At 34.0% G+C, this 25,303-nt stretch overlaps 1 protein-coding gene across 3 annotated transcripts in view; it reads left to right on the forward strand.

Annotated features, from left to right (window-relative positions):
- ATP8A1 (ATPase phospholipid transporting 8A1) overlaps nt 1–25,303 on the forward strand; it is a 110,816-nt gene that overhangs the window by 9,751 nt on the left and 75,762 nt on the right. The window contains exons 3-14 of one of the 3 annotated variants that reach the window (XM_084286413.1): nt 855–954; nt 2,603–2,701; nt 6,014–6,059; nt 7,300–7,340; nt 8,256–8,329; nt 12,801–12,870; nt 13,481–13,608; nt 17,610–17,721; nt 18,629–18,794; nt 20,411–20,538; nt 21,801–21,878; nt 25,190–25,278. In XM_084286413.1, the coding sequence (XP_084142539.1) occupies nt 855–954; nt 2,603–2,701; nt 6,014–6,059; nt 7,300–7,340; nt 8,256–8,329; nt 12,801–12,870; nt 13,481–13,608; nt 17,610–17,721; nt 18,629–18,794; nt 20,411–20,538; nt 21,801–21,878; nt 25,190–25,278 (1,131 nt within the window). Of the gene's footprint in view, nt 1–854; nt 955–2,602; nt 2,702–6,013; nt 6,060–7,299; nt 7,341–8,255; nt 8,330–10,938; nt 11,013–12,800; nt 12,871–13,480; nt 13,609–17,609; nt 17,722–18,628; nt 18,795–20,410; nt 20,539–21,800; nt 21,879–25,189; nt 25,279–25,303 lie in introns of those variants that run through there. The other 2 variants (XM_084286414.1, XM_084286415.1) reach the window with 2 other exon arrangements.

The raw sequence follows: 25,303 nt of genomic DNA on the forward strand, positions 1-25,303 counted from the left end.
ATGGGTGTTCAAATATTTTGTGTTGATGGCTTAGCCAAGATACTTACACAAGGATAAGCTATATTCTGCTCCTCCAGGCTTCAAAATTACGCAATATCCAATATTTTCATTTTTTTAAAGAGGTAAAATTTCAGTTCAGTGAAAGATACAGGGTTTTATATTTAATATTTTGATTTTTATTACTTTCTCTAATATATTGCATCATTTAAATACAGTTGATCCTATTAATTTTTTTTAGTCTTCAAGATGCATTAAATCATGAAAATTCATATGCGGCACAGAAGCCCCCACAGCTCCTCAGTTTTGATTTAGCACCCTTCTCATTATGCTGGCTTGACTGATAACTCTTGCTCAAGAATTTTGTCTGCACTTGAGTCATGGTGCAGAATTGCTCACCAAGTGCCTGCCATAGATTGCTGGGTAAGGTACTGTTCTGAGACATCAGAGCTGTGAGCTTAAGTCTTGTATTACCTGCTTCCTCAGTGCAACCACTTGCCTCTTCCTCTTCATTTTTTCCCTCTCCTTGTTGCCTGTAACGGAGTTGCAGCAGAGCTTGACTGCTGTCCGCAAAACACACAGAGGTGACAAGGAAATTTCTTACTTCAAAATTAAAACTCACAACATTTTTTGTGGATGATGGGTGCTTTACTTGGTTAGCTAGATCATAGAAGTGCGTGGAAATGTCTATGGAAGTCTTCAGATTTCTTTTTTAGTCAAAAAGAATCTGTTTGCTCACATGGAAATCACAAAAGATCCTGCTGTATTTGAAAGCTTGTATAACTGAGAGGAAAGGAATACATTTGAAATTTTTTCTTACTATTAAAATTGTACTTGGTTTTCTCTTTGTCTTTTAGCACTGCAAAGTACAACATAATCACATTCCTGCCAAGGTTCCTTTATTCCCAGTTCAGAAGAGCTGCTAATGCATTTTTTCTTTTTATTGCATTACTTCAGGTAAGATCAACAACAAGATGCTAATGTTTGAAACTTACTGAGAGCGCATTAACAAAACAAAAATTCCTCCTTTGCTTTAGATGTTTCAGCAAATGAAACATCTCATACAGACTTCTTTGCTGTTGCTCTAAGTGCTTGGAACAGCTTTGTAGGATGCTTCTGCAAAGGAAGCTCGCACTATTTTATAGAGGGAAAAAAAGAAAAAAATCAGAAGTTCAGGGTTTCGTTATCTTTCTCCATCTGGAAATCTGTGGTTTCTAAACATACAACCTCTTGACCCCACCTGGCATCTCAGCTAGTCCAGTAGTCCAGCAGCATTGCTTGTGGTGCCACTGTACTTCAAGCTAGTAGATGTAGAATGTGAGGCTGAAACAGTTTGAGACTTGGCATTATTGGATGAGAACCTGGCAGGTGGGTGATTTGGGTGTAGGAAGAGGAATAATAGGAAGTAATCATGGAGTTACAAGACCAGCATCTGCTATCAAACCATCAGTGACATCACAGAAACAGGAGTAACAAATACAGTGTAATGGAACTGAGGTATGAACTGGTGCCCCTTTGCTTTCATATTTTGCCTGGAAAATAATGTGTAATTGGAATGGGGTGTTTGGGTATATGTGTATGGAGGAATGAAAGGGCAGAAATAACTGGAGAACTGATAGGTCGCTTTGACCTGCAGCTGACTTATAGACAATTACTAAGTTTCTGCCTGGTTTCCATGTAAGTGCTTGAAAATGTAATCTAGAGTAACTCTGAAAACAGATATATATTCATCTTATTCCAAGAAAAATAGCATACATGCATATAACATTGTGGTTTCTTTCAGATGCCCATTGTGGCCATAGCAAAAAGAAATTTATATAATTCATAAATAATACTGTCGGTTTTTCAAAACCATTTATGTTTAGTTGAAGATGTGTTCTAACCACATCAAGGACTACTTATTACTCTACTCTTCTCTTGCAAAATCTTGTAGTCATATGGGCTGCATTGCCTGTTCTAAACCTATTAAGGCGGGAATACTCTACCCTATCAATGTAGCCTTTAACAACTCTAGTCAATATAAAGATAATTATGAATAGCTATCGATATATATCGCATAACTAACATCTTCTCTGCATTCATTTTATGCACACATGCACTTGCATTATCTATGCCTATACCTGCTTAGCAAAAGCTAATTTCTTCTAGTCTTAGCTGTTTGAAATTTGTCATATAACACATTTTTGTCATATAACACATTTTGTATAACACAAAATCTTTTAGAAATTGAAAACCAAAGGAATTTAAAATACCTTAGAGTAGTGTCCACTTTAACAAAAATCTAAACTGAAAAGAAAAACAATTGTATGTTACGAATAAGTATTTAAATTTAATTTGAAATACAAAAAAAAATGAAGGTGAATCTTCTGCAGATACTAAACCCTCTGAAAGTAACTGCTGAACATTGTTCTATCTAAAATGTAAACATTGTTTTGTTGTATCAGCTTTGTTTGATTAAAAGACAATACCTTACTTGGAAATAATCATCACCCTGGCCAAATAATGAAACCAGTTTTCATCTGTGTTTGCACAGAAAGTTCTGCTTCTTGTATTAAAGCATGTTTTGAACCAGGAATTCAAACAATTTTTTTTTTCTTTTTAATAGCAAATTCCAGATGTATCACCAACAGGCCGTTACACAACATTGGTCCCTCTTTTATTTATTTTAGCTGTAGCTGCAGTGAAGGAGATAATAGAAGATATTGTAAGTATTTAATAGCAATATTTTCTAAATGTTTTGTTGTTTTGTTTTGTTTTGTTTTCATAGATCATATTGGAGAAAACCTGTTGAATAATACTCTGCCACTTTTAAAGTTTTAAAAACAGCTTTTCCGCAGCTGTGAAATCCAGGTCAGTGCATCTGATGAGTCCTTTTTTAAGGTCAGATGCATAAAATCTGTGGTTTCACTGTTACAATTTTGCACAGTTTTGTAGACAAGCAAGGGGAATAGGCTTTTCAGTTTTTCCTGTTGTCCTGGCCCAGTGCAATTTATTGTTAGTCTTTAATATCTTGTTGATAAATGTGATACGTTGATGTTTCATGGCCAGGAACACAAATGGAATGCTTATCTTTGTTAGGCAGGTGTCCGCCTATGCCGAGCTTTCCTGGAGTCACTGTATACAGTAGTGGTTGTTTTGCTTTCTTGTTCTATTGAATGAAAATTTTAAAAGAGCCAGGATATTGTCATGGCTTGGCAGCGTCCATTCTAATTTCTCTTATTTTGTGGGTAGGGAAAGGAATGTCAATCTTTGTTTCACTTCCAACAAAGGTTGTTGAGGTTTTCTCAGTACCTTCTTGCCCGTTCTTTTTTGAAAGCATATCACAGAATGTCTCTCTAATTCAGGTAATACAAATGAGTTAGCTTTAGATTGCATCATTTGTATCTAAGGAATTAGTCTTGATTTGCCAAATCATTCTTCAGATATCAAGAGTTTCTTCATCCTTTTTGGTTCTGTACTAGTTCTGCAGATAAATTATATGGAGGACAAGATTTTAGATGTAATATATCAGAGAGTGCCTTGTCATGTGGAGGACAAGGTTCCTCGTTGTTGGTATTGTGGGCTGCTCCTCATGACTTTTGTAAAGCGTTGCAGGTAGTGCTATCTTTATAAGCACAAGAAGAGTAAGCTTCCTGGGAACATCAGGTGTATTGTGTTTGAACAGAATTACAGTGTATGTGTAGAAACGTGTTCAGGAAGAGGAGTGAAGAGCTACAAAGAAGTTCTGAAATGGAGAGTGGCTGGGCACTCAGCAGCCTTTTCTGCTGACACTCCACTTAGTCTACTCAGTTAACTTTGAGAATGGATGGTAGGCAAGATACATTGCTCCCCTGGGTTTTGTGAAGTTCCTGGGCCAAAGAGTTGAGAGGTCCAACAAGAGACAATGTTGTGTCCATTAATGTGTTCGTTCTGTTTTGCATTTACAGTGTTTGCCGCCCTATAGTCAGCTTCCCCTTAAATGTCTTTGTTGCTTTCCATTTACATAAACAAAATCCCTTTTAAAAAGACATAAAATCAATTCATGCTCTTTCAGATATTTTTAACAATTCTGCTGTTCATGCTTACAGACTTATACCATCTGTCAGTGTCTAGGCAAATATAAAACTGAGGCTCCTGCTACTGTACAGAGTGTCCTTTTTAAAATTATCTCATCTTCCTCCTCTTTTATGTCATTTTGTTTCTTTCTATCATTACGCTTTACAACATTAATTGTATAGTTAGGCGTGGAGCAGAAGTCAGCAACATGTTGTGGGTTGGGTCTTTTATTTGGTTGCTTTTGCCATGTATCAGCTTAAACAATTAAAGTTCTTATTACTAGTTACTACAGAATTACCTAAAGACAATTCACATATTATTTTTCCTTTTGTTAAGTTTACATTGCCTCAGCATGTAGTTAATTCCTAGAGTGCTTAGTTGAAACCGAATGAGTTGAAGTAGCTGACGGGGAGAACTGAGCTGCTAATCAACAGGCTTTGTGTGTGTGTGTAGCTGATGATAACGGGAATTTCTCACATACACAGCTGAGTTTTACAGACCATTGTCTGAAAAAGAAATCTTATTTTTTTCTAGTGAAATAGATATGAAATGTAACATTGCCTCCTGGTTATATCATGCAGGAATATTCAGCTGTGACAGCTGTACTTTTTTTTTTTTTTTTTCCTGGGAAAGCTTACCACTTACTCCATAGTAAAAAACATTCAGTATGTTTTCCTTCCATCCTTAATTACATTTTACTTTCTTTACACAGTGAGGTATCTCAGATCTTCAGGAATGGTTATCTTCATCTGATACTAAAGCAGGATTAATCTGCTTTTAGATGACAAACTTTATATATTGATATTATTTTGATAAGTGGATTTATTTATACTTTCAACTCAAGAACCAAATGTTTTCTTTTCTAAAATGTAATCCCAAGAAGTAGAAGATATAAGCAGAAGACATTATTCACTAACAGCATGTGTTTTCCATGTATGGTTCAGAAGCGGTAGCAAAACTTGTGATGTGCAGTGCAAAATTATTGACAGTTTCCAATGATTTTCACCCAGCATAGCTCAGAAAGCAACTAAAATTAAACTGTTACTTTTCAAGCTGGAGGAGATTCTCCCTCTGGGCAAATAACTACCTGCTTTGGTCAACTTACTGTGTCTTCTTGTCAATCAAAGGCTGTTTATCAAAAATCAGCCATCTTTTTGCAAAGAGTCTGATGATAATCTGTGACAAACATTTCAAAAATAATATCTTACCTTAGTCTTTGTAAAGTGATAAGGTGCCCTTTTAAGACCTGGCAGCTCAGAGTTATACCAGCATTTTATTAGAAATATGGCTCTTAAGTAGGTCAGCTTATTGTCATTTTCATTTACAATGTTGCTTCTGATTTTTTTTTCTGTTTAAGAGGATTGAATTCTGTACCTCTATTGAAAAATCTGTTTTAGTAGTCTCCTAAGCATTTTGTAGCTAATATGAGTTTGATTATATCATGAAAATGCTGCTGTTAGTAGCCGCATCAAAAGATTTTTATCAAAAAGCTTCTAATACCTATATGAAAACTGAGAGACATTGGGGTGAGGGGTTGAGTTGATTTTGTTTGTTTTTTATGTCTTTTTCCTGAAGTCTGCAGGTAGTTATATAGAAGTAAATTTAATTTACTCAGTCATAGCTTGACTATATCTGATGCTTACCTGAAGAATTCTTTCACGATCCTTGCTCTGTTAGAGTTGTCTCCCAGTTGCAAGGAAGGGCAAAGTTACAGAACGTAAATACACCACATTCTTGATCAAGGAATTTGTTCAAATAGTGATTGTGTATGTGAGAGTTACTAGAACACTTTTAGCCTAGAACTGAGTATGACTTTCTTGATGATCAAGACTATGCAAATAATCTATAGTTCTGTCTAAAATGCTTTAAAATCTGTGTATTAAATTGATAAATAGGAGGGAGTAATAAATGTGTTTTTCATCTTAAGTGTGAAAGTTTTATTTCAGCAGAAGCCTTTAACCACTGTGCATTTTTAATTCAGAAAAGGCATAAAGCTGATAATGCGGTGAACAAGAAACAAACTCAAGGTAGGAAATTTTTTAAAGCTTACTGATTGTGGTTGTGTAGGGGGGTGATCTTGATGTTTTTTGTGAACGTTAATAATATAATCCTAACTGTTGAGTACATGGTAAATGAGCTGGAATTTGATTGTGCAGATTTCGTCAAAATTGGGCACAAAAGTATTGCTAGCGCTGAGAAACTAGTTTAAGCTAATGCAGGATTCACATAAACATAACACTGATATCAGTGTACTCTCAAAGCAATATTTGAGTGTATTGTCAAATACAGTGTCAAAACAATAATTAAGAAGTTAATCAGTACAGTAATCCATAATTTTGCTTTCATCTATTCAGCAATTCTGTAACCCTGAAAAATAGCAATGTCAGTAGTGTGTTATATATTCAGCTCTACCTTCAGTTGTGTTTTAAACGCACAAAATTGTTAATGAAATGACACATGCCTGTATGGATTCTGTATATGGGTTTTCCTTCATATGTGTGTTCATAAAAGACCGTCTGTATCTCAGTTAACATTAGGTTATTAACTAATTCTAATTTTTTTATTAATTCTAAATTTTTGTTACTATTTGAAAAAAAGAAGAAAAAAAAAACTTAGAGGATTTTAATGTGCTAGGCTGCATTAGGGACAACTTTGCTTTCCCAAGCTGCACATATAGACACTAGACACTGTCATGCACTCTGATGTGATGAAGCAATGTGGTGAAGTAATTTTGCATAGGGCAGATGGAGCATGCTTTTGAAAGATATTTGTTAGAGACAAAAGAGAAAAATGGGAGACATGAATGTGAAAGCCAGGCTCAGAAGACTTTATGGGGCAAGTATTCTATAATATAAAAATCTCACAGCAACACCACTCTATTTTTTTTCCTCATAAGAAAACAGATTTAATTTAATGTCATGCATGTTAATTATGGTTAAAAGCTTTTTTACTTTGAAACTTTTTATTCCGATTACTAATTTCGTAACACCACATTATGATACAATCGATACCAGATTTAACGGATAATTAAACCCTCTAAACTGTTCTGATTCACCTCGTAATAAGTTTCTGTGGTACAAAATATATCATATAAAGAAAGTGTTGTATAATTTGGATGCTTGACCTGAACTTACAGAAACAAAGCATGCTGTAAATTTTTCAGTAAATGTGGTATGTTTTCATGGCATTCCGTAAGGAATCTGACACATACTGCAATTAGATTATACAACTGGAGAATTCTTTCTTTTATACTATTTTTTGTTTCAGTACTACGAAATGGTGCATGGGAGATTGTCCACTGGGAAAAGGTGTGTATTTACATTTTCAAGGTAACTTTTGGAGCAGAATACAGATCTAATGTTTGCTTTATTTCTCCAAATGTGTATCATTGATAAGAATTAACTGTTATGACGGGAAATATATCATCTTTTGTACTTTATTTTTTTGTGTTTGTTAATATTTGTCTCTTAAAATGTACTTTTAAATTAAGTTAGTTTTGACATCATGAGTCAGGCAGAACTACCATTTAAAGGCAGCCTTTAAATTCAGTGAAAAATCACCTGAGTAGTATTACTGGTGTAGGATTATTCATATATGGCAAAGCTGTACAGTTCCTTAGTATTACTTGGAGTTCCAAGGAATAAGCTTCTTTCTAGAAGCTAGTTACTTGGTGTATTTTCAGAAGTACTTGATTACTTCAGCTTAAAGCATAAGAAAGGCTGTTAAGTAGTAATTAGAGGAGGGGACTGTTAAAGGTAACTTTCAGGGAGTAAATACTAAGCTTTCCATCTAGTCTCTTGGTTTTGTTGGTTTCCAAACCTGAAAAATTGAACAAAAATTTGATCCACAATAATTTGGAGATAAGATTCAGGTGAAAATTCTGATGAAACCTTTATGGAAACCAGGGTAAGGGCTATAGCATTAGCACTATAGATTAATTTGATCTTTAACTCAACTTAAGTATTCTAAATATTAGATATATTTATTACAATAACTAACAAAATAAAAAAAATGAATTGGCAACAGCAAGATAAGGCCTATTGAAGAGATTTCCAAGTAATTCAAAGGCTTTGAGTGCCTGATGCCTATAGGCTTCTCTGGAAGTGTTTTAAACTTCTAACAGTCTTTCTAGCAATTCAGCAAGGTAAATATTTACTATGCTTAAAACAAAGGGATAACATATTTTGTTTGAGACCATTAACCAATTCCCAGTTTTCTTTCAGGTAGATGTTGGAGATATAGTTATAATAAAAGGCAAAGAGTATATACCTGCTGACACTGTACTGCTCTCATCAAGGTAGAGATGCCCACTGATGCTTATAGTGTAGAGGCTGGTTTCTCTACCCTGCATTTATTTATTTATTTATTTGTTTGTGATTGCTCCAAGGAAATAAGGAATAAACAAAAATCCTGCTTCTTTTGAGTATAATCTTTCATTTGGGAATTTATCATTTCAGGCAGTATTTCATTAAGTTGTGTCAATTGCAATTCTAAAACTACGCTGCCATTCTGTTTACCATTCATTTTTTTCTACAAAAAAAAAAAAAAAAAGAAGTATGTTATTTTGTTACTGAGTGTAGTGCAAAAAAGGTTGATTTGTCTAAAACTTGGACATCAAATTCTGTATTTTAACAGGCTGGGTTTTTGATATGTACATAACAAATTGTATCTTATATTTAAATTGAAATGAATATATTGCGGACAACAGAAATTTGTTTAATAGATACAGTCACCCGTTTGGTAGTTGAATCAGAGGGGAAAAAAACAAAACATGAACATAAAAAATGAATCATCAAACTGGCTTTGTCTTTGAGCTGAACAATCACTTTATTCATTAAGATATTTTTTGAATAATTTCAGCACTGAAAGCAAGACTTAATGTATAGTGTGTAATATAACTGTTTTTACATGGATCAGAGGTTGTTTATCATCATTTCCTTGGACAGTTTTATTTAAGAAATCCACATCTTACTATGTGGAAGATGAACATTTTTCAACATCTATTTGATCAGGTCAATTGACAATATGTTCTAAGATTTTTTCTTTTTTTTATTTGCTTTAAGATTATCTAAATAGGATCAATTGTATTTTGATTTAGTACTCAATGTTTACTATGCAATGACAGCTACCTTTTTCTGGTATGAGTGGCAGCATTATTGTAATATGTATAATTATGGCTTAGTTGTAAACCATCTACCACAGAAGTTAATGAATAGGTACAATTAATTAAGTTAGAATCCTACACATTTCTGTGACAAATTGTGGTGTATACTACATTATTTATGTCATGTTCCATAATATCTCAAAATTAAGTGTAGTAGTTTTGAAACATTTCTATTATTATCATGTTAAACAATTGCCAGATAATTCTGTAAATTCTCCCCCAGTCTGTCTTTGTTCAGTATTAATGTTTACTTCAGATGTTTTTCTATTCAATAGCCTCTATAAAGCTTTTACTTCTGCATTTTGAGAAGCATTTATAAGTTTTGGTGGTGCTACTCCACCAAGATCTTCACAGACCGTATACCATGCAGCAAGAACATTTTGGCCTAATAACAGCTTCTTTCATCCTAACTCTAGTGTCTTGCAGGCAAAACAGATTACATCCTCTCAGAGCACATTCTTTATAATCCTTCTGAGTAAACTCCTACATTTGTTTCTTTGCCTAGATTTCTTCCCTGTTTTGCCCTTTCTAATTTTTAGGGTATTTGCATTACAGTGTTCTCCAGCTGTAGTTGTAGACATAGAAAAATCCACCTATCTGCAAAGCTGCCTTTCCAAGCCTTATCCCTCGATGGGAATGCTGTATCTTGCGTTGATAAGTTGAAATAATACTTAGCTGCTACTGGGCTTATTGGGAATGTTACCTCTTCGCTTCACCTCGCTTTGCCTCACTCTTGTCAGAACAAACAATCCCAACCATGACTTATTCACTTTGAATTTTCCAGCCAGCTTTTCTTCTAGGATCCAGTTTGCAAAGGTGATTTCTTTAATACTGATTGCTTTTGTGGGTCCAGTTCTGGCATTTTGTTCCAGCTGAAACATATTCCTTAGTTATGTAACTGGGGGTCTGTGGAAGCTCTCCTGCCAAGAGACGACCTTGTGCTACTACATTACCTGCAATTCTGTGTGTGTACCACCACATGCTCTTCTTTTCCAGCTCTCATCTCCCCACGGCCCTGCATTCTGCAAGCAGACAGTCTCATCAGTTTTGCTTTGCAGGTGTTTATTGATAGTCATTTGCATTTTAGGCTTCAGCAGCAATGCAAGTCTGTGGGCTTGGTTTTATATCAAACTAATATTATTTGGTTCTTTTTACCAATAATTGCAGTTTCTGGAGAATTACAGTTTCCTAAGATAATTAAGATCCTGCTATTTTTTACAGTGGAAAGGCACAAACCTCTGAGACTTAATTCTGTTTTGTTCTTGCAAGTTCACTGAAGATCGAAAATAACAAAACTGAAACCAAATACAAAATCATTTTCTGCAAGCTGACTGGAAGGGTTCTTGTCGCCTGACTTTTCGGAAATGTTGGTGTAAACCTTAATGGTTTTTATGTACTTATTTTTGATAGCATATGGTGTGGCTAGAAACTTTGTCAGGTCAGAAATAACAGCTTTTTGTTTGTACTGTTAAATGTCAGTGTTTTCTACAGCTTAAAGTTGGTACCTTAAAGTAAAACAATCCACTAGAATAGAAATGGAAATATTTTAGTTGTTTTGCTTCTTTGACCTGATTAAAATAGATTTTGAAAAAATTGTCATCAGATGTTTTAATTAACATGTATTGTTTGTATAATAATTTCAAACTCTGTCTTTTTGTCTTTGTCCATTTGTTTTTGTTTTGTTTTGTTTTCCCCTATCACTTATTTTTCTGTTCTAATCATTTTCAAACTGGGATGTGTAGGTGGCAGTAGGGGAAGTAGTGAAAGTGACCAATGGGGAACATCTCCCAGCTGATCTCATCAGCCTGTCATCAAGGTTAGAATAAACTAGTTGCACAGGATACGTGTATGTGGGTCCTCGTATACCAAATATGAAGAACACTGATATGTTGATAATCTTTGCTTTACTGTCCATCTTTCTTGGACAAAACCCACACATTTATAAAATGAGAAAAAGTTCAGTTGATAAAAGTGCAGATCCTTTAAAGTGTAAATACATGGTAAGATTCCAAGAAATGAGAACTTGTTTCAGACCTTATTTTTAAACTTTTACGCTATCCCCATGAAATTTTATCAGACAAGCTGTCATTAAGTAAATACACAGTAAAACACTGGGATAAGTATGTCTAATTCATTAAAGCAAATTAAAAACAGACACGTTCATACCAACTCATTTTCAGAAAAGAATATAGTTCATTATTGATAGGACTGGTAGAGGACCCTCTGCACAAACATGAATGTTGCACAATCTCTGCCGCATGCAATGGCAAAAGCAGCATTGTTCTTGTGTACTGTGTCAAAATGCATGTTTCTTAGACATGTCAGCTTTATGCTATCATCTACGCTGTTGCTGGACTTTGTTTTTTTCCTAAAAAATCAATGGGCCTGCCTTGATCTAACTGCAATTTGTTTACTTTGGAGGTCACTGCTATCTGCTAAAGTAATTATAATTAAGCATGTGTATCACTTGAGACGTTTTTGCTGCTTTAGTCTTTCTTAAGTGCTCCACAAAAATATCGTGTTTATTACCAATTAGAATGTTAGAATTGTAGTAGTGTTTTACACAGGTGATGCCAGCCAAACAATCTAGACAGAAGCTATTTACATTTTTAGAAAAGTTTGCCAAGAAGAAAATACTTTCTAAGAGGAATTTATGATAATGATTTTGCACATTTTAGTGGTTTCATTTTGCAAAAATACTATGTTTGAATGTTTGAATAACCAACACCATTTTAGAATGATTCGAGGATAAAGTCACTTACCAGTAGCCACTGTTGCATTAACAAACTCAAAAAAACTCTTGATTTTTGAATTCCTTGCTAGAAAGAAGGAAAAAAAAATATTATCTTTAAAGTGGTATAGAGAGTAAATATTAATTCTTCTAAGTTGTAAAGGTTTTTCATGATAACTGGTCCTTTGCAGGATCTTAATTTATATCACAAATATAAATATTAAGTGCTCTGTTCTTATGCCCAGAAGATGGGAGCTGAGTGGAGTCTGAATGGATCTGATCTTGTTTACCATCTACTTGCAGAAAAGTCATTTTGTCCTTCTTTTTCTTTTCCTAGTTATCACCTCTATAATGGTTACATGTTTTCAAATCTATTAGTGTTATGCAACACATGAGATCACTTTTGTGTGTTACACACCAAAAAAAAAGTTTTCAAATTGCATGGAAATAATGGATATATTTCAAAACTGAAAAAAAAAAAAAAAAAAAAAAGCCCATAATATGAACTTTTATTTAAGAAAACCCTTTACAAGAAAATGTTCATATCTATCCTACTGCTGCATGCAGTAGTAGGCACTGTGATTGCACTTCATTCGTACCTTTGTATAATCTCATGTAAAAACTTAAAAATGAACAAATAAATAAAATCTATACAGCATTTTTATGATATAAGATGATAACTTTTGGCAAACTTTTCTGACAATGTGAAGTATTAGTAGTAGTTTTACAGATTTGACTATACATTATTCTAGTTCTGAAGATTTGATAAGGGGAAAAAAAATGCTGATTGCCTAAATAGATATTAAAAGATTAAAGAAAGTTCATGGATTTTGGCATTATAATATAAATTTAAGGATTTTTTTCTCTTAATAGTGAACCACAAGATATGTGCTACATCGAAACATCTAATTTAGATGGTGAGACAAACTTAAAAATTCGACAGGTAGGAATTTCATTTTTGAGAATATTACCAATATTTTACGTTATTATTGCTTATAAAACATTTTAAAACATTGATGTTCATTTTAGAAGGCTCTGAGATTTTAATAGATGAAGTTAAAAAAGTTATTGGTTATTGCTATCTCATAAATGTTTTCGTTCAATGCATTAAATAGAAGGAATGAATACTTATTTCTAAGTCATTTCTTGGACTTCAGGGAATTTCCTTTGGGAGAAGAGGTGGATTTGTAGTCTGAGTTGTTGCTTTGTTTTTAGAGGATAAAAGAGTGAGAAGCACTGCAGAAAGAAGCTGCTAGTGCCAGTATTGCATTTGAGGAGCAGGTAGGGGATGGTAGTTTTTGGCTGAGTGTGCAGTGACTGTGCAGGGACATTCTTGCTGAGTTATATGATTGGTTGTGACCCTGTCATCTTCATGATATTTTAAGATACCAAGGTGACTTTTTTTACTCTCTCTAGCATCCAGCAATATGACAGCAAAATGTAGTGGTCCTATTCTATTCATGTAGGAATGCTGCCATATCAGATTTATAATACATAGAATTTTATATTGGAAAGTGATTTTTAATGTCATGACAAACGAATTTTGTTTACAGGGTTTGCCTCTAACATCAGATATAAAGGACATAGAAAGCTTGATGAGACTTTCAGGCAGAATTGAATGTGAAAGCCCAAACCGACATCTCTATGACTTTGTTGGAAACATCAGACTGGATGGGCATGGGTATGTAAATGCAAGGGAAAAGATCTTAATAGATTCAATCTATCACTAGATACGTAAATGTTGTTAAACTACTAAAGTTAAAATATAAATTATGAAGTCTTTATTCTGTTAAGACTAGAGAGGTTAAAAAAAATATTTCTGATGTATTCTGTGCTAGTCTTCATTCTTCACAAGATTACAGGGGTAAAATCAGATGTCTGCAATTTGACTTTTTATACTAGGTGACCTTCAGAAACCAATAGATATCAATAATAGAGGAGTATGAATCAAATTCTAATAGTTTGGGGATTTATAGCTAGTAACTCACTTTGTAAGGGTCTCATTTCTTGACTGTCTCTATTATTGAAGCTGAATATAGGTAGTTTCTTATTTATTTTTTGTTGTTGTAGGGTTTTTGTTGTTCTTTTATTTGCGTGTGTATATAAAATATGTTTTTGGAGGGGAACTGAAGTAGTATGTGCTTCAGACTTTTCTAGTTTAATAGGTTTTCCTATTTCTCCATATGCAATATTATCCATGTTTCTGTTTTTAGACTGATATATATACTACTAACTATTTGTTAAATACCTTTTTTTTTTATATTCCATTTTTTATTTACTGATTTCTTACAGATGCATTCCGGGAGTTGTCAGTCGCAAGAGTGTGGATCTATTATAATTCCACTGTACTTGTCGTTAAGAAGAGAAAAACATTTACCTGTAATTCTTCTCTGAAGGTAATAGTTATAATAGATCCACACATCTGTCCTTCCTCCCTGGCTAGGGAGAAAACATGCTTTTATTTTTAATTGAATTATTTAATTTTAAATTTGAGTAAAAAGAAACATTAAATGTGCTCATGGCTATTATGCCTCAAGAATGTGTAGGAGCATGCCATCTGCTGGTCAAGCAATTTGTCATTTGAGAAATTCAGTTTAGAATATAGTTCCTGTGCAGTAGAATAGTTCCAGAAGTGTGGTTCTAATATAATACTTACCTTCAGTGAAAAAGAATTGCAGGTAAGTAACTCTTTTCAGACACTGACCTTATTTCCAAACTGACAAGTCAGGGATGAGTTCTCTTTCTCCCTATATTGACTGAGTCATTGTCCCTGGAGGTGTTCAGAAGACATGCAGATGTCTTAGAGGCGTAATTTAGTAATAGACTTGGCAGTGCTAAGTTGACAGTTGGATTTGATGGTCTTGGATTTCTTTTTCAACCTAAGTGATTCTCTGATTCTATAACTCTTACTACAATTTTTGGCTTCTTGGCTTAATCTGTAGACTAAAAGAGGCCAAAATAGTTTTCCTGGTATCTTTTTTTTTTTTTTTTTTTTCTTTTTTTTAGTGTGTTAACTTTCTGCAAAGGGTGCAGCTCTTTGTTATGCTCATAAACATATAGAATCATGTCAGCTGGTTTTAGGAGATGAAGACTGTTATTGGGAGAACGGAGAAAAGTTCTTTAGTCTGGATGAATTTGAAATTATGATTAAACAAATGACCCAGAGAAGGAGGAGTGAACAAGTTAAAAATGAGGACAGACCTAAAATAAACATTTTCTTGAAAGCTATTTTAAGGAAATTGTATACATGTATAACAAAACGCAGTCTGCATGATAACAAAATCACTTTGGTATATAGGCTTTCAAACTGTCTTAGTTAGTAGCTCTTAATATGGCTGGATAGCGTGCTGAAGAGACTGAGAACATCCCTTACTAAATATAAGCAAAGTGTGTTGCAGAGGGACCATTAGTTACAGAGTATAAAAGAAGAATCAGATAAGTTGGAGCAGCTTTGAGAAGGCTGAAGCCATGAAATACAGATCTGAGAGCTCTGTCAAGTTGTAGCAGTGTAAATAGCAGAGTAAATAAATAGCACAGCTCTGACAAGTCATAGCAGCAAGCCATAGCAGAGCAGTCACAGTGATGGTCAGTAGCATGACACCTGGCAGATCAGGGCTTTCTATGTTCCTGGTTGTCTTGCCGTCAATCTTCATCGTCTTGGTCTGTACACCAGTTCTACTGGAAACAACTGGCTGCAGTCATCATTCTGTTTTGATTGTATTCCTAATAACAGATCCTTGAGAATAAATTCCTGTCACAAGAGGTACCCATTTGAAGGCAGTCTTAGAACTCACATGAGTCTTGCTTAGAGCAGTCTCAGAACTCAGGAGGAATCTTAGAACTCATCAGACTCTTTAAGGAAAGACAGTCTTTTGGCATTTCAGAGAAGGTCCATATTTGAAAAGCTTTCCAATTTATCAGTAGTTAACTCAGTAATAACTTTTTTGGTTATATGCCTTTCATCTTTTATCTGTTCAATTCCTGTTAGTCTTAATAGACTGAAAAACCTGGTTATTTTTGGAATGACATGTAATCCATTATTTAAATGTCTAGATTTTGTGATGATGGGTGATCTAAAAGACTCTGAATCAGAGCAAGGGATGAACAAAAAACAGTGCAGAGCAATTTTTGTTGAGAACAGGAGTCTCTCTTCATGATTATTGGATAATTCAGACCCCAGCAGTTCCTTTCATGCCTGAAAGGAAATTTATTTTCTTTTAATTTTACCATGATACGAATACACCACAAATACAAAAAGAACACAGTTCAAATTTAGATAGCAAGTCAATTTCATTATGTTGTATATTTTGTATTTTTTCCCTGATTCTTTTTATGATGGCGTACATGCACCTTGAAGTATCCCCTGTTTTTGATGGTTATGTCATTCAGCACTTCAGTGGGAGGGGCAAATGATTCCTTAAACATTCAGGATGTTCCACAGTAATGTCCTAGACAGTACGTTGTGGTGGGGTAGAGTTTGTTCTTTGTTTGCTTTATATGGGAAAGCATTCAAACATGTTTGTTTTTTGTTTTTTGTTTTTTCTGGAACAAGTTCTTATCTAATTTCTGCAAGAACTTATTACAAAAAAAAACTTTACTCTGTTAATAATTGACACTGTTAATTTTAGCAGAGGAAGAATGTGTTGTTTTTTCTTTACTTGCAGTCTTTGCATCTTTAAAGCTTGTGTATGAAAAGAGAGAAGGGACATGAGGGTCCAGAAGAAATTACTATCTGAAATTTGCTGAGACTGACCGTATGCTCTCTGTGCTACCAGAAGTGTTACCAAATCTCATGGCTTCTTCAATTTATATCTTATATATCAGAGGTATAGCTGCTGTCTCTAAGCAGCTTATATGCTCTCCTAATAACATGTTGGTTTCAAAGAACTCTAAAGACGGTGGATCTAAGTGAGAATGGCAAACACTAAAGCACTATTGACAGGTCTGAACTAGTAGCTAGTTTTTATAGAAAGAAAAGGCCAAAAATAGGAAATGTATTATCCCAGGAAAAGACTGATAATTATCTAAAACTTCTTTATTTTAAGAAAACCTGACCTACAGTATATGAATAAAGTCAGTTGTCTACATTTAAGACCGTGGGACATTTCCAACATCTTATGATTTTTTTTATTCCTCTTTAGTTAGTGCAGTTCTAAAAGAAGAGCACAGGAAAATTGCAGTTTAAAGAATATGCAGAAAATGTTCTGGAAATTTTACATAGTTAATCATGTTGACAAAGAGAATGTGTTTGACTAGAAGAATGGATTAAGATGAGAATTCAGAGAAACCTAATTTGAGAACTACTTTGGAAAAACCAATTTTATAAGAGTAATTTTGTTTTGGCATACAATTAGAAAAGACTTTGTAATCTTAAATCCGAGGGAAAATAACTTTTGTAGTTTCAGTGTGTTTTCTAAGTGGTACCATATCTTTATCATCCATAGTCAAAATTAAATGGTAAGTAATATTACTACAACTTGCCCTAAAGTCTCAGGTTTTCTCTAAGTCAGCATACCAAAATAGTTAACTCTGAAAATGATGTTCTATTTACAAATGATTTTGTATTTACAACAATCATTGAAATTTTGAGAAATAAGCTAACAATTTTTAACAACTGTTCTTTGTATTTGTTAATTGACATTGATTTCTTTGATGCTAAAATACAAAACTGCTTCTTTCTAGTACTGTTCCATTGGGATCTGATCAGATTCTTCTACGAGGAGCTCAGTTGAGAAATACTCAGTGGGTTCATGGGATCGTTGTCTATACAGGACATGACACAAAACTCATGCAGGTTTGTCACTTGGTCCTATTTTGATTACCTGTTTTGTTACCTTTTTAGACTGCTGTTTCATAGAACAAAAAATTCTTTAAGAAAACATAGCTAGAATGAATATAGTAGATATCAGTAACAGTGCATCTTTCTTATGAAGTAAAACCAATAAAAACAAAGCAGTTACTTGTTAGAGCTGTTACAGTTACCAGTTGCTTAGTCACAGAGTAGTTTTTCCACCAGTAAGCATATTTGTTGATTTTCTTTTGTTACTTATGTTTTTGAAAACTATTCTATTAGCAAATTGGATCATTATAGTTTGCCTGTTCATCTTTTTTTATTTTTGACTGCTCCTAAACTGTCCCCTTGTGGAGCTTTCTTTCAAGTACAAAGGTAAGCATTCTTGTTAGAAAATAAAGTGAAACTGTATTTGCAAAATAAGAAGGGAAGAGAAACATTTTTGAATTATGAAGTTACTTTTCCTAGTGATGTTTGAAATATCAAAATTGGTTGAGCAAAAAGAATGTTTTCAGTTTGGTCATGCATGTTTCATTGCTTTTCTGATTTGTAAAGCAGTAATTTGAAAGTTAGATTGTATTAATTCACAATGGTTTTCTATAGCTCTGATAGAATGTACATATGCACATATATTTTAAATGTTTACTGTTAGCTGTTGGTGTTATGAGTGTTCTGTGTGATTGTTTAAAGTGCTTGTGACACAAATCTAAACCTCAAATTCCTGGGTTTATAAGCTTTCTTTCTTTCTTTCTTTCTTTCTTTGAGTGAAACAGTTATGCCATTTATGATGATGATATATTTGGGAGAATGCTTAGAAATAAGTGCAATAACACTAAATTTGGAGAATGAGAACTGTGTGTATGTACATCTTTTAATTTCAATAGCCACTGTTGTTTTTTGTCTCTTACAGAATTCAACAAGTCCACCTCTTAAAATGTCTAATGTGGAACGAATTACAAATATTCAGATTTTGATTCTGTTCTGCATCCTTATCGCTATGTCTTTGGTCTGCTCTATTGGTTCAGCTATATGGAATCGAAGGCATACTGAAAGAGACTGGTATCTTGATCTAAATTGTAAGCTGTAAAATAATGTATTAATGTTTTACTGTTTAGTTGTCCTGAAATCTTTCATATTTGGAAAGGTGGATGATTACCATCCTTTACGTGGTGTTGTTCTTTTTAATCAGTTTTTCTTTTTTGATTGTTTACTAAAGTCATTAGTAGTCATATCACAGCACATATTAAATTTACCTGATTGTGCAATGTAAGTTGCTGCTAAACTCAGGAAGGAAAGCTTCGTTGTTCAAGCCTCTACGTCTCTGCAGCTCAGCAAGTTCTGTATCAGCATTCCACTAACACAGTCAACTTCCTAGATACCAGACTGAAGCAGTTTTCAACTATTACTGATGTCTATATTTAAAGCTGCAGTGACTTTTAAATTCCCTTATCCTGGGAAATGATGTTGTGACTTTATAACGTTTTACTATATGAGAATCCAAGTATTGGCTGCCAAAGTCAGATCCTAGCGGGCTGCTCCTAAAAAAAAAGAGAAAACAGGCACATCTAACTTAAAAGAGAAAACAATCTCATCTAACATAATATATGGACAGCACTACTCACAGTAGATGCATAGAATCACAGGATGGCCTGGATTGGAATGAACCTCATCAGCCATCCAGTTCCAATCCCCCTGCCCTAGGCAGGAAGGCCACTCACTAGATCAGGTTGCTCAGGGCCTCTTCTAACTTGGTCAGAAACAGATGGCATTTAAGCTGTTAAAATTCTTACACAGAAAATTGCTATTTTCCTCTACTGCTTTTTTATAATTGTCATTTCATGTCAAGACATCTGAATTCTGCAGGACTTACTTTTAAAGGAATCAAAGCAGGTTGCTTTCTCTTAGTTACAAATACAATTATTTTTTTTTGTCTTGTTTTGCATCATCAGTTTAGTGTTGTTGGCATTGTTATAAACTTAAGTATTTTAAGTACACTGCTGATTATTGTAGTATTCTTAACAGTGTCTGGTATTCTGGACACTGTTAAAGCACCAGAATAGCTAGAAATACTATAGCATTTGTGTATTCCAATAAGTTTTAGGAAATAAATTTTAAATTCCAAGCTACTAGTGTTACTTAAAACTTTAAAAGGGAGAAGGAGCATAAAACTGCTTTTTTATTTCTGATTCTCCAAAATGTTTCATTAATCTCTAATTTCATCTCTCCTTTTCCTATGGTTTGGACTTACCTTTTTCATAAAGCTTTGTTGTTTTTATTGGGGGAGGAAGTAGAAAGGTGTGCGGATAGAAGGAGAATAATTTCATTCTGCTTGTTTCCCACTTAAAAAAAAGTTTAAAAAATTTGGTTCCTTTCTATAGATATTCCTCGATTATTATCTTAAAATTTAGGAAAGGCTGGAAAGTTTGCTTTTCAAAAAGTGGGGAAGATAGCAAAAATCTCCAAATTAGAACTCCACTTTATCTTAATAGAAACCCTTAACTGTTATCAAGGTTGTATTTATAGGCAAGTGATATTATAATTCATTCTCAAGTGTCTTTTTAGACGTAAAACATTATAAAAATTAGCAGTTAAGACAGTACACTGAATGTACTATATACACATGCTTTTAAGGATGGTCTTAAATGTTGTTGTGTTTTGTGGTTTTTTTTTAATTTGCTTTGTCTTTCGGCAGATGGTGGTGCGAGCAACTTTGGATTGAATTTCTTGACTTTTATCATTCTCTTCAATAATCTTATTCCAATCAGTTTGTTGGTTACACTTGAAGTTGTTAAATTTATCCAAGCATATTTCATAAATTGGGTAAATATTTTTATAATATACATTGATTTCTAGAACCAAATGATTTACAAGTTAAATGATGTCGTTTATGTATACATTTCTTAATGTAAATACTTAAGTATGCAGTTTATTATAACTAGGATCAGAGAAGGTCATGGTATATAGCTTTATTTAGTGTTTTTATATAAATACAGTATAGCTTTTTGGAGAACTTTTTCCAGTGCTTTGTACATTCTCACTAATACTGAGGTCTCAGACCTTCAACCAGAATGACCAGAAGAAAGTACAGTCCAGTGGAAGTGGAATTTTTGTCCAGTTTCATTTCTTTCTTCTGAGTTAGCTCGTGTTTTTCCCTCTTTTTTTTTTTTTTTTTTTTTTTGTACCACTGTAATTTGTTGGGTTTTTTGTACAAAACCAATGACTTTTTATCTTTTAAAAAATAGCTACAAATCACTTTGGTGTCATCTTTTCCCCCATTAAAAAAAAGGGATTAGTAGTCTTTAAATCAATTTAATCTTAATCCTGGACTATAGACTTCTACTATTTTAGACATCATCTTTATGTGTGCGTGTATATGGTGTTGGTATAGGGAATTTAGTCTGCCACAATTTGTAGCACTACGCTGCCATACTCTTGCAATGTTTTAATATTTTTTATTTTATTTAAAAATAAACTCTGGTATTTTTTGTGTTTTTTGTTTTTGAAAACGGGGAATAAAAGAAAGAAAACTTACAGTGTACTGTAAATAGTACCATTGTGTACTATTAAATTTATCTCAAGGAATATTTATCATATTATTTAGAAAGGATTGGTTGCAAATACATTAAAAATATTTAAGACTGACTTCCCACTAAGTATTACAATGAAGTATTTCTGCTTATTGCCAAATCTATTTTAGATACATGGGTTTAACAGTTTTTTGTTAATTCTCAGATTACTTCTTTATTACCTGTAAAATCTTAATCATATAGATTCTTGTTTTAAAGAGGAAATCTGATTTCTTTGAGGCATTCTTAGAAGTGATCTTCTTGTGTCTCTGTTTATTTCAACATGGCAGTCACAAAGTAGATACCTTATTTTTATGTTCAGTCTGCTGTTGTATATCTTTCTATTTACATACTAGATTTATTTATTTTTTGTAACAAGTTATGGAAGACTAATTTTAAAATATATATATAGTATGTATTCTATGTAATATATATATATGTAGTATATATATAGAATATATACTATATACATGTATATACACTATATAATATATATATACTTTTTTTTTTCTTTAGGACATAGACATGCACTATGAACCTACAGACACTGCTGCAATGGCCCGCACTTCCAATCTCAATGAAGAACTTGGACAGGTAGAAAAAGTTACTGGTTCTAACTCAGTGGGTTTTACAATCCAAATTATTAAGATCATGTGAGGACTTATTTCAACAAACAAATAAGAATTATATTCTTGCATTTTTACATGTTTACTTATTTCTTTTCTACTAATTTTGTCAGATTAATTCTTTATTTTGCTTTAGAGTTCCCTTTAAATACTGTAAAATCAATTTTGCAAGAGTTCACTCATGAAAGCTTGACTTCTGTAGAACTGTCTAGGGTATAGGGCACACTTCTAAAAGAACTGCATGTTACATTTGCTTTTTCAGCCAATTGTATTAAATATTTTGTTTTCTGTTACACTCAGTGGTGCTGGTAGACAGATTGTGTGGAAAAAATATTACGTGCTCGTACATGTATAACTGAGCTTCATTATAAAGCATATATAAGCATAGGTATACACGTTCTTGCATTTCCTAGCCTACATGTGTTTGTAACTAATTAAGTCTTTAATTTATTGTTTCGGGATGTAAAAGTTATTTATTGTTCTAGTAAAGCTACAAACAGAATTTTAACTGTTTAGCGAACAAGTCTCAGGGACTAAAGCTTAAGAGATCTGCCTCTTTGGAAAACAACAGTTGTAGGTTAACATGTTCTGACATTAGACTACAAAGAGTGGAGGACAAGACCTTTCCTTACTGGATTTATGAAATATGTACAGATAGCAAAAAACTTGGTTCTGTTCCTGACCTTAAAGGAAAGTACAATCTCCCTTAGTGGTGAAGAGACTCCAAATCTTAGCTTTTTTTTTTTTTTTTTTTTTTCATATTCATTTTAAACTGTTTTTTTTTTTTATTTTTTTCTCTTTGGAGTTTGGTTGTCATTCATATCCCCACTTTTCCACCTCAGCAGTTCTTGTCTTCTTTTTTTAAGTTTCTCATCAGAATTTCATTCTTTACCAAGGTCTAGTCAGATTTCTTTGGATCTCTGTTTTCACTTTTTCAACAGATTCTTTCTTCATCAAACTTTGTAAATTTCTGTAGGGAAATCTACCAAAGGACAATGTGCTAAAAAAAGAGCAAGTCTTTTCTCTGAAGTACATGTCAGCTTCACATAATGAAGAGAAGATTCTCCACAAGACGTCTCCAGGTTTTAAGAAAGGCAAAAGTTTAGTTTTGAAAAAAAGTTGAGAGTTTTTAGCTGCTGTTCCTGCCTTTTTTCCCCCATTGTGCCCACAAAGAGAAAGTGCATTTTGAGGTGTAAACTTGGCATGGAAGGTTTCTCTCAACTGCTGATTTGGCTAGATCATAATCCCTCAGAAATAGAATCTTTAAATTGGAGACGCTGAGTATATTTTAGTAATTTAGTACCAGTAATCTAGTACTAGATCTAGTTTTTAATCTAGTAATACATACCATTACTAGTTCCATCTATATAATGGATAATGCAGTTAACTCTTAATTAAAAATACAGAGATTTTTCATGAAAATAACTTTTAATGAATTAAAACTGAAGTTTGTCTTTGATTTTAATAGCCTTCACTGAGCCTCCATTGAGAATTTATGAGCCTTTTGTTTCATCATAGACCATTTCATTTCTTCATATATAAACTTTTTTCTTTCCATTGCATTTGAATTAGATTTAAAGATACACAGATCCAGTTCTTTTAGCTTCAAGTATTCAAATACTTCATCTAATATTTATGGAGTACTAATACTTCAAGAGAGGAAAGCTTTATGATGTTAGGGAAATAGGAGACCTAGAGCAAGTAAAAAGGTCGTTGATCTTTGCTAGTTTCTTGTATTTTGAAAGTATGTAGAGTAGGAAATAGTTAAGCATACCACCATGTATTGAAGTTAGCATAAGTTTCAAGTCACGTCAATCGATTGCCATTTTGGGAAATTAGTATCAAGACCGTGCATCTACTGCATTTACATACTATATATATTCATTTCCTATAAATTCAACAAAGACACAAAGGGTGGAAGCAAGGGATGAATGCAGAGAAACTGTCCAAGCAGTCAGGGGTCAGGTGAGGAAAGCCAAAGCCCTGTTAGAATTAAATCTAGCCAGGAATGTCAAGGACAGAAAGAAAGAGTTATGTAAATATTGATTTATTTGACCAGTGGACAACTCAGTATATAAGGAATTAGCTGGGTGGTGACACTCAAAGAGTTGTGGTCAATGGCTCAATGTCCAGGTGGAGTCCAGTGACCAGTGGTATTCCTCAGAGGTCAGTACTCTGGGACCAGCACTATTTAAGGTCTTTGTCAGTGACACAGACAGTGAAGTTGAGAGCACGCTAAGCAAGTTTAACGACGACACTAAGCTGTGTGGTTGGCATGCTGGAGGGAAGGGATGCCATCCAGAGTAACCTAGAAAGGCTTGAGAGGTGGGCCTGTGCAAACCTCATGCAGTTCAACAAGGCCAGGCAGAAGGTCCTGCATCTGGCTCAGTGCAATCCCAAGCACAAATACAGGCTGGGCAGAGAATGGTTTGAGAGCAGCTCTGATGAGAAAGATCTGAGGGTGTTGGTTGATGAGAAGTTCTACATGAACTGGTAATGTGCACTTGCAGTCCAGAAAGCCAACCGTATACGGGACCGCATCAAAAGTTACATGACCAGAAATTTGAACCACCAAAGGTGATGGTTCTTTCCCTCTGCTCTGCTCTCATGAGACCCCCACCTGGAGTACTGCATTCAGACCTGGTGCCCCCAGCACAAGAAAGATTTGGACCTGTTAGAGCAGGTCCAGAGGAGGGTCACCATCTGAAGATGATCAGAGGACTGGAATACCACTCCTATGAAGACAGGCTGAAAGAGTTGGGGTTGTTCAGCCTGGAGAAAAGAAGGCTTCAGGGATACCTTATTGCAGCCTTCCAGTACCTAAAGAAGGCCTACAAGAAAGCTGGAGAGGGACTTTTACAAGGGCCTGTAATGATAGGACAAGGCGTAGTATCTTTAAACTAAAAGGTAGATTTAGATTCGATATTTGGAATAAATTCTTTACTATGAGGGTGGTAAGGCACTGGAACAGGTTGCCCAGAGAAGCTGTGGATGCCCCATCCCTGGAAGGGCTGAAGGCCAGGTTGGATGTGACTTTGGGCAACCTGATCTAGTGGAAGGTGTTCTTGCCCATGGCAGGTGGGTTGGAAATAGATGATCTTTAAGGTCTCTTTCAACCCAAACCATTCTGTGAAGATTGTGGTACTGGTTTAAAAAAAAAAAAAAATATATATATATATATATATATATATATATATAGTATGTTAATAGCCTTGAATTATACTAGATATGTAAATAACTGTTGAATATTAACATATAATGAATTTATCATTCATTTAGGTCAAATACATATTTTCTGACAAAACGGGTACCCTGACATGCAATGTCATGCAGTTTAAAAAATGTACTGTGGCAGGAGTTGCTTATGGGTAGGTATTTTAATATATACTTATT

The sequence above is a fragment of the Netta rufina genome (genome assembly GCF_964035555.1).
Source record: "Netta rufina genome assembly, chromosome: 4".
NCBI classification, from domain to species: domain Eukaryota; kingdom Metazoa; phylum Chordata; class Aves; order Anseriformes; family Anatidae; genus Netta; species Netta rufina.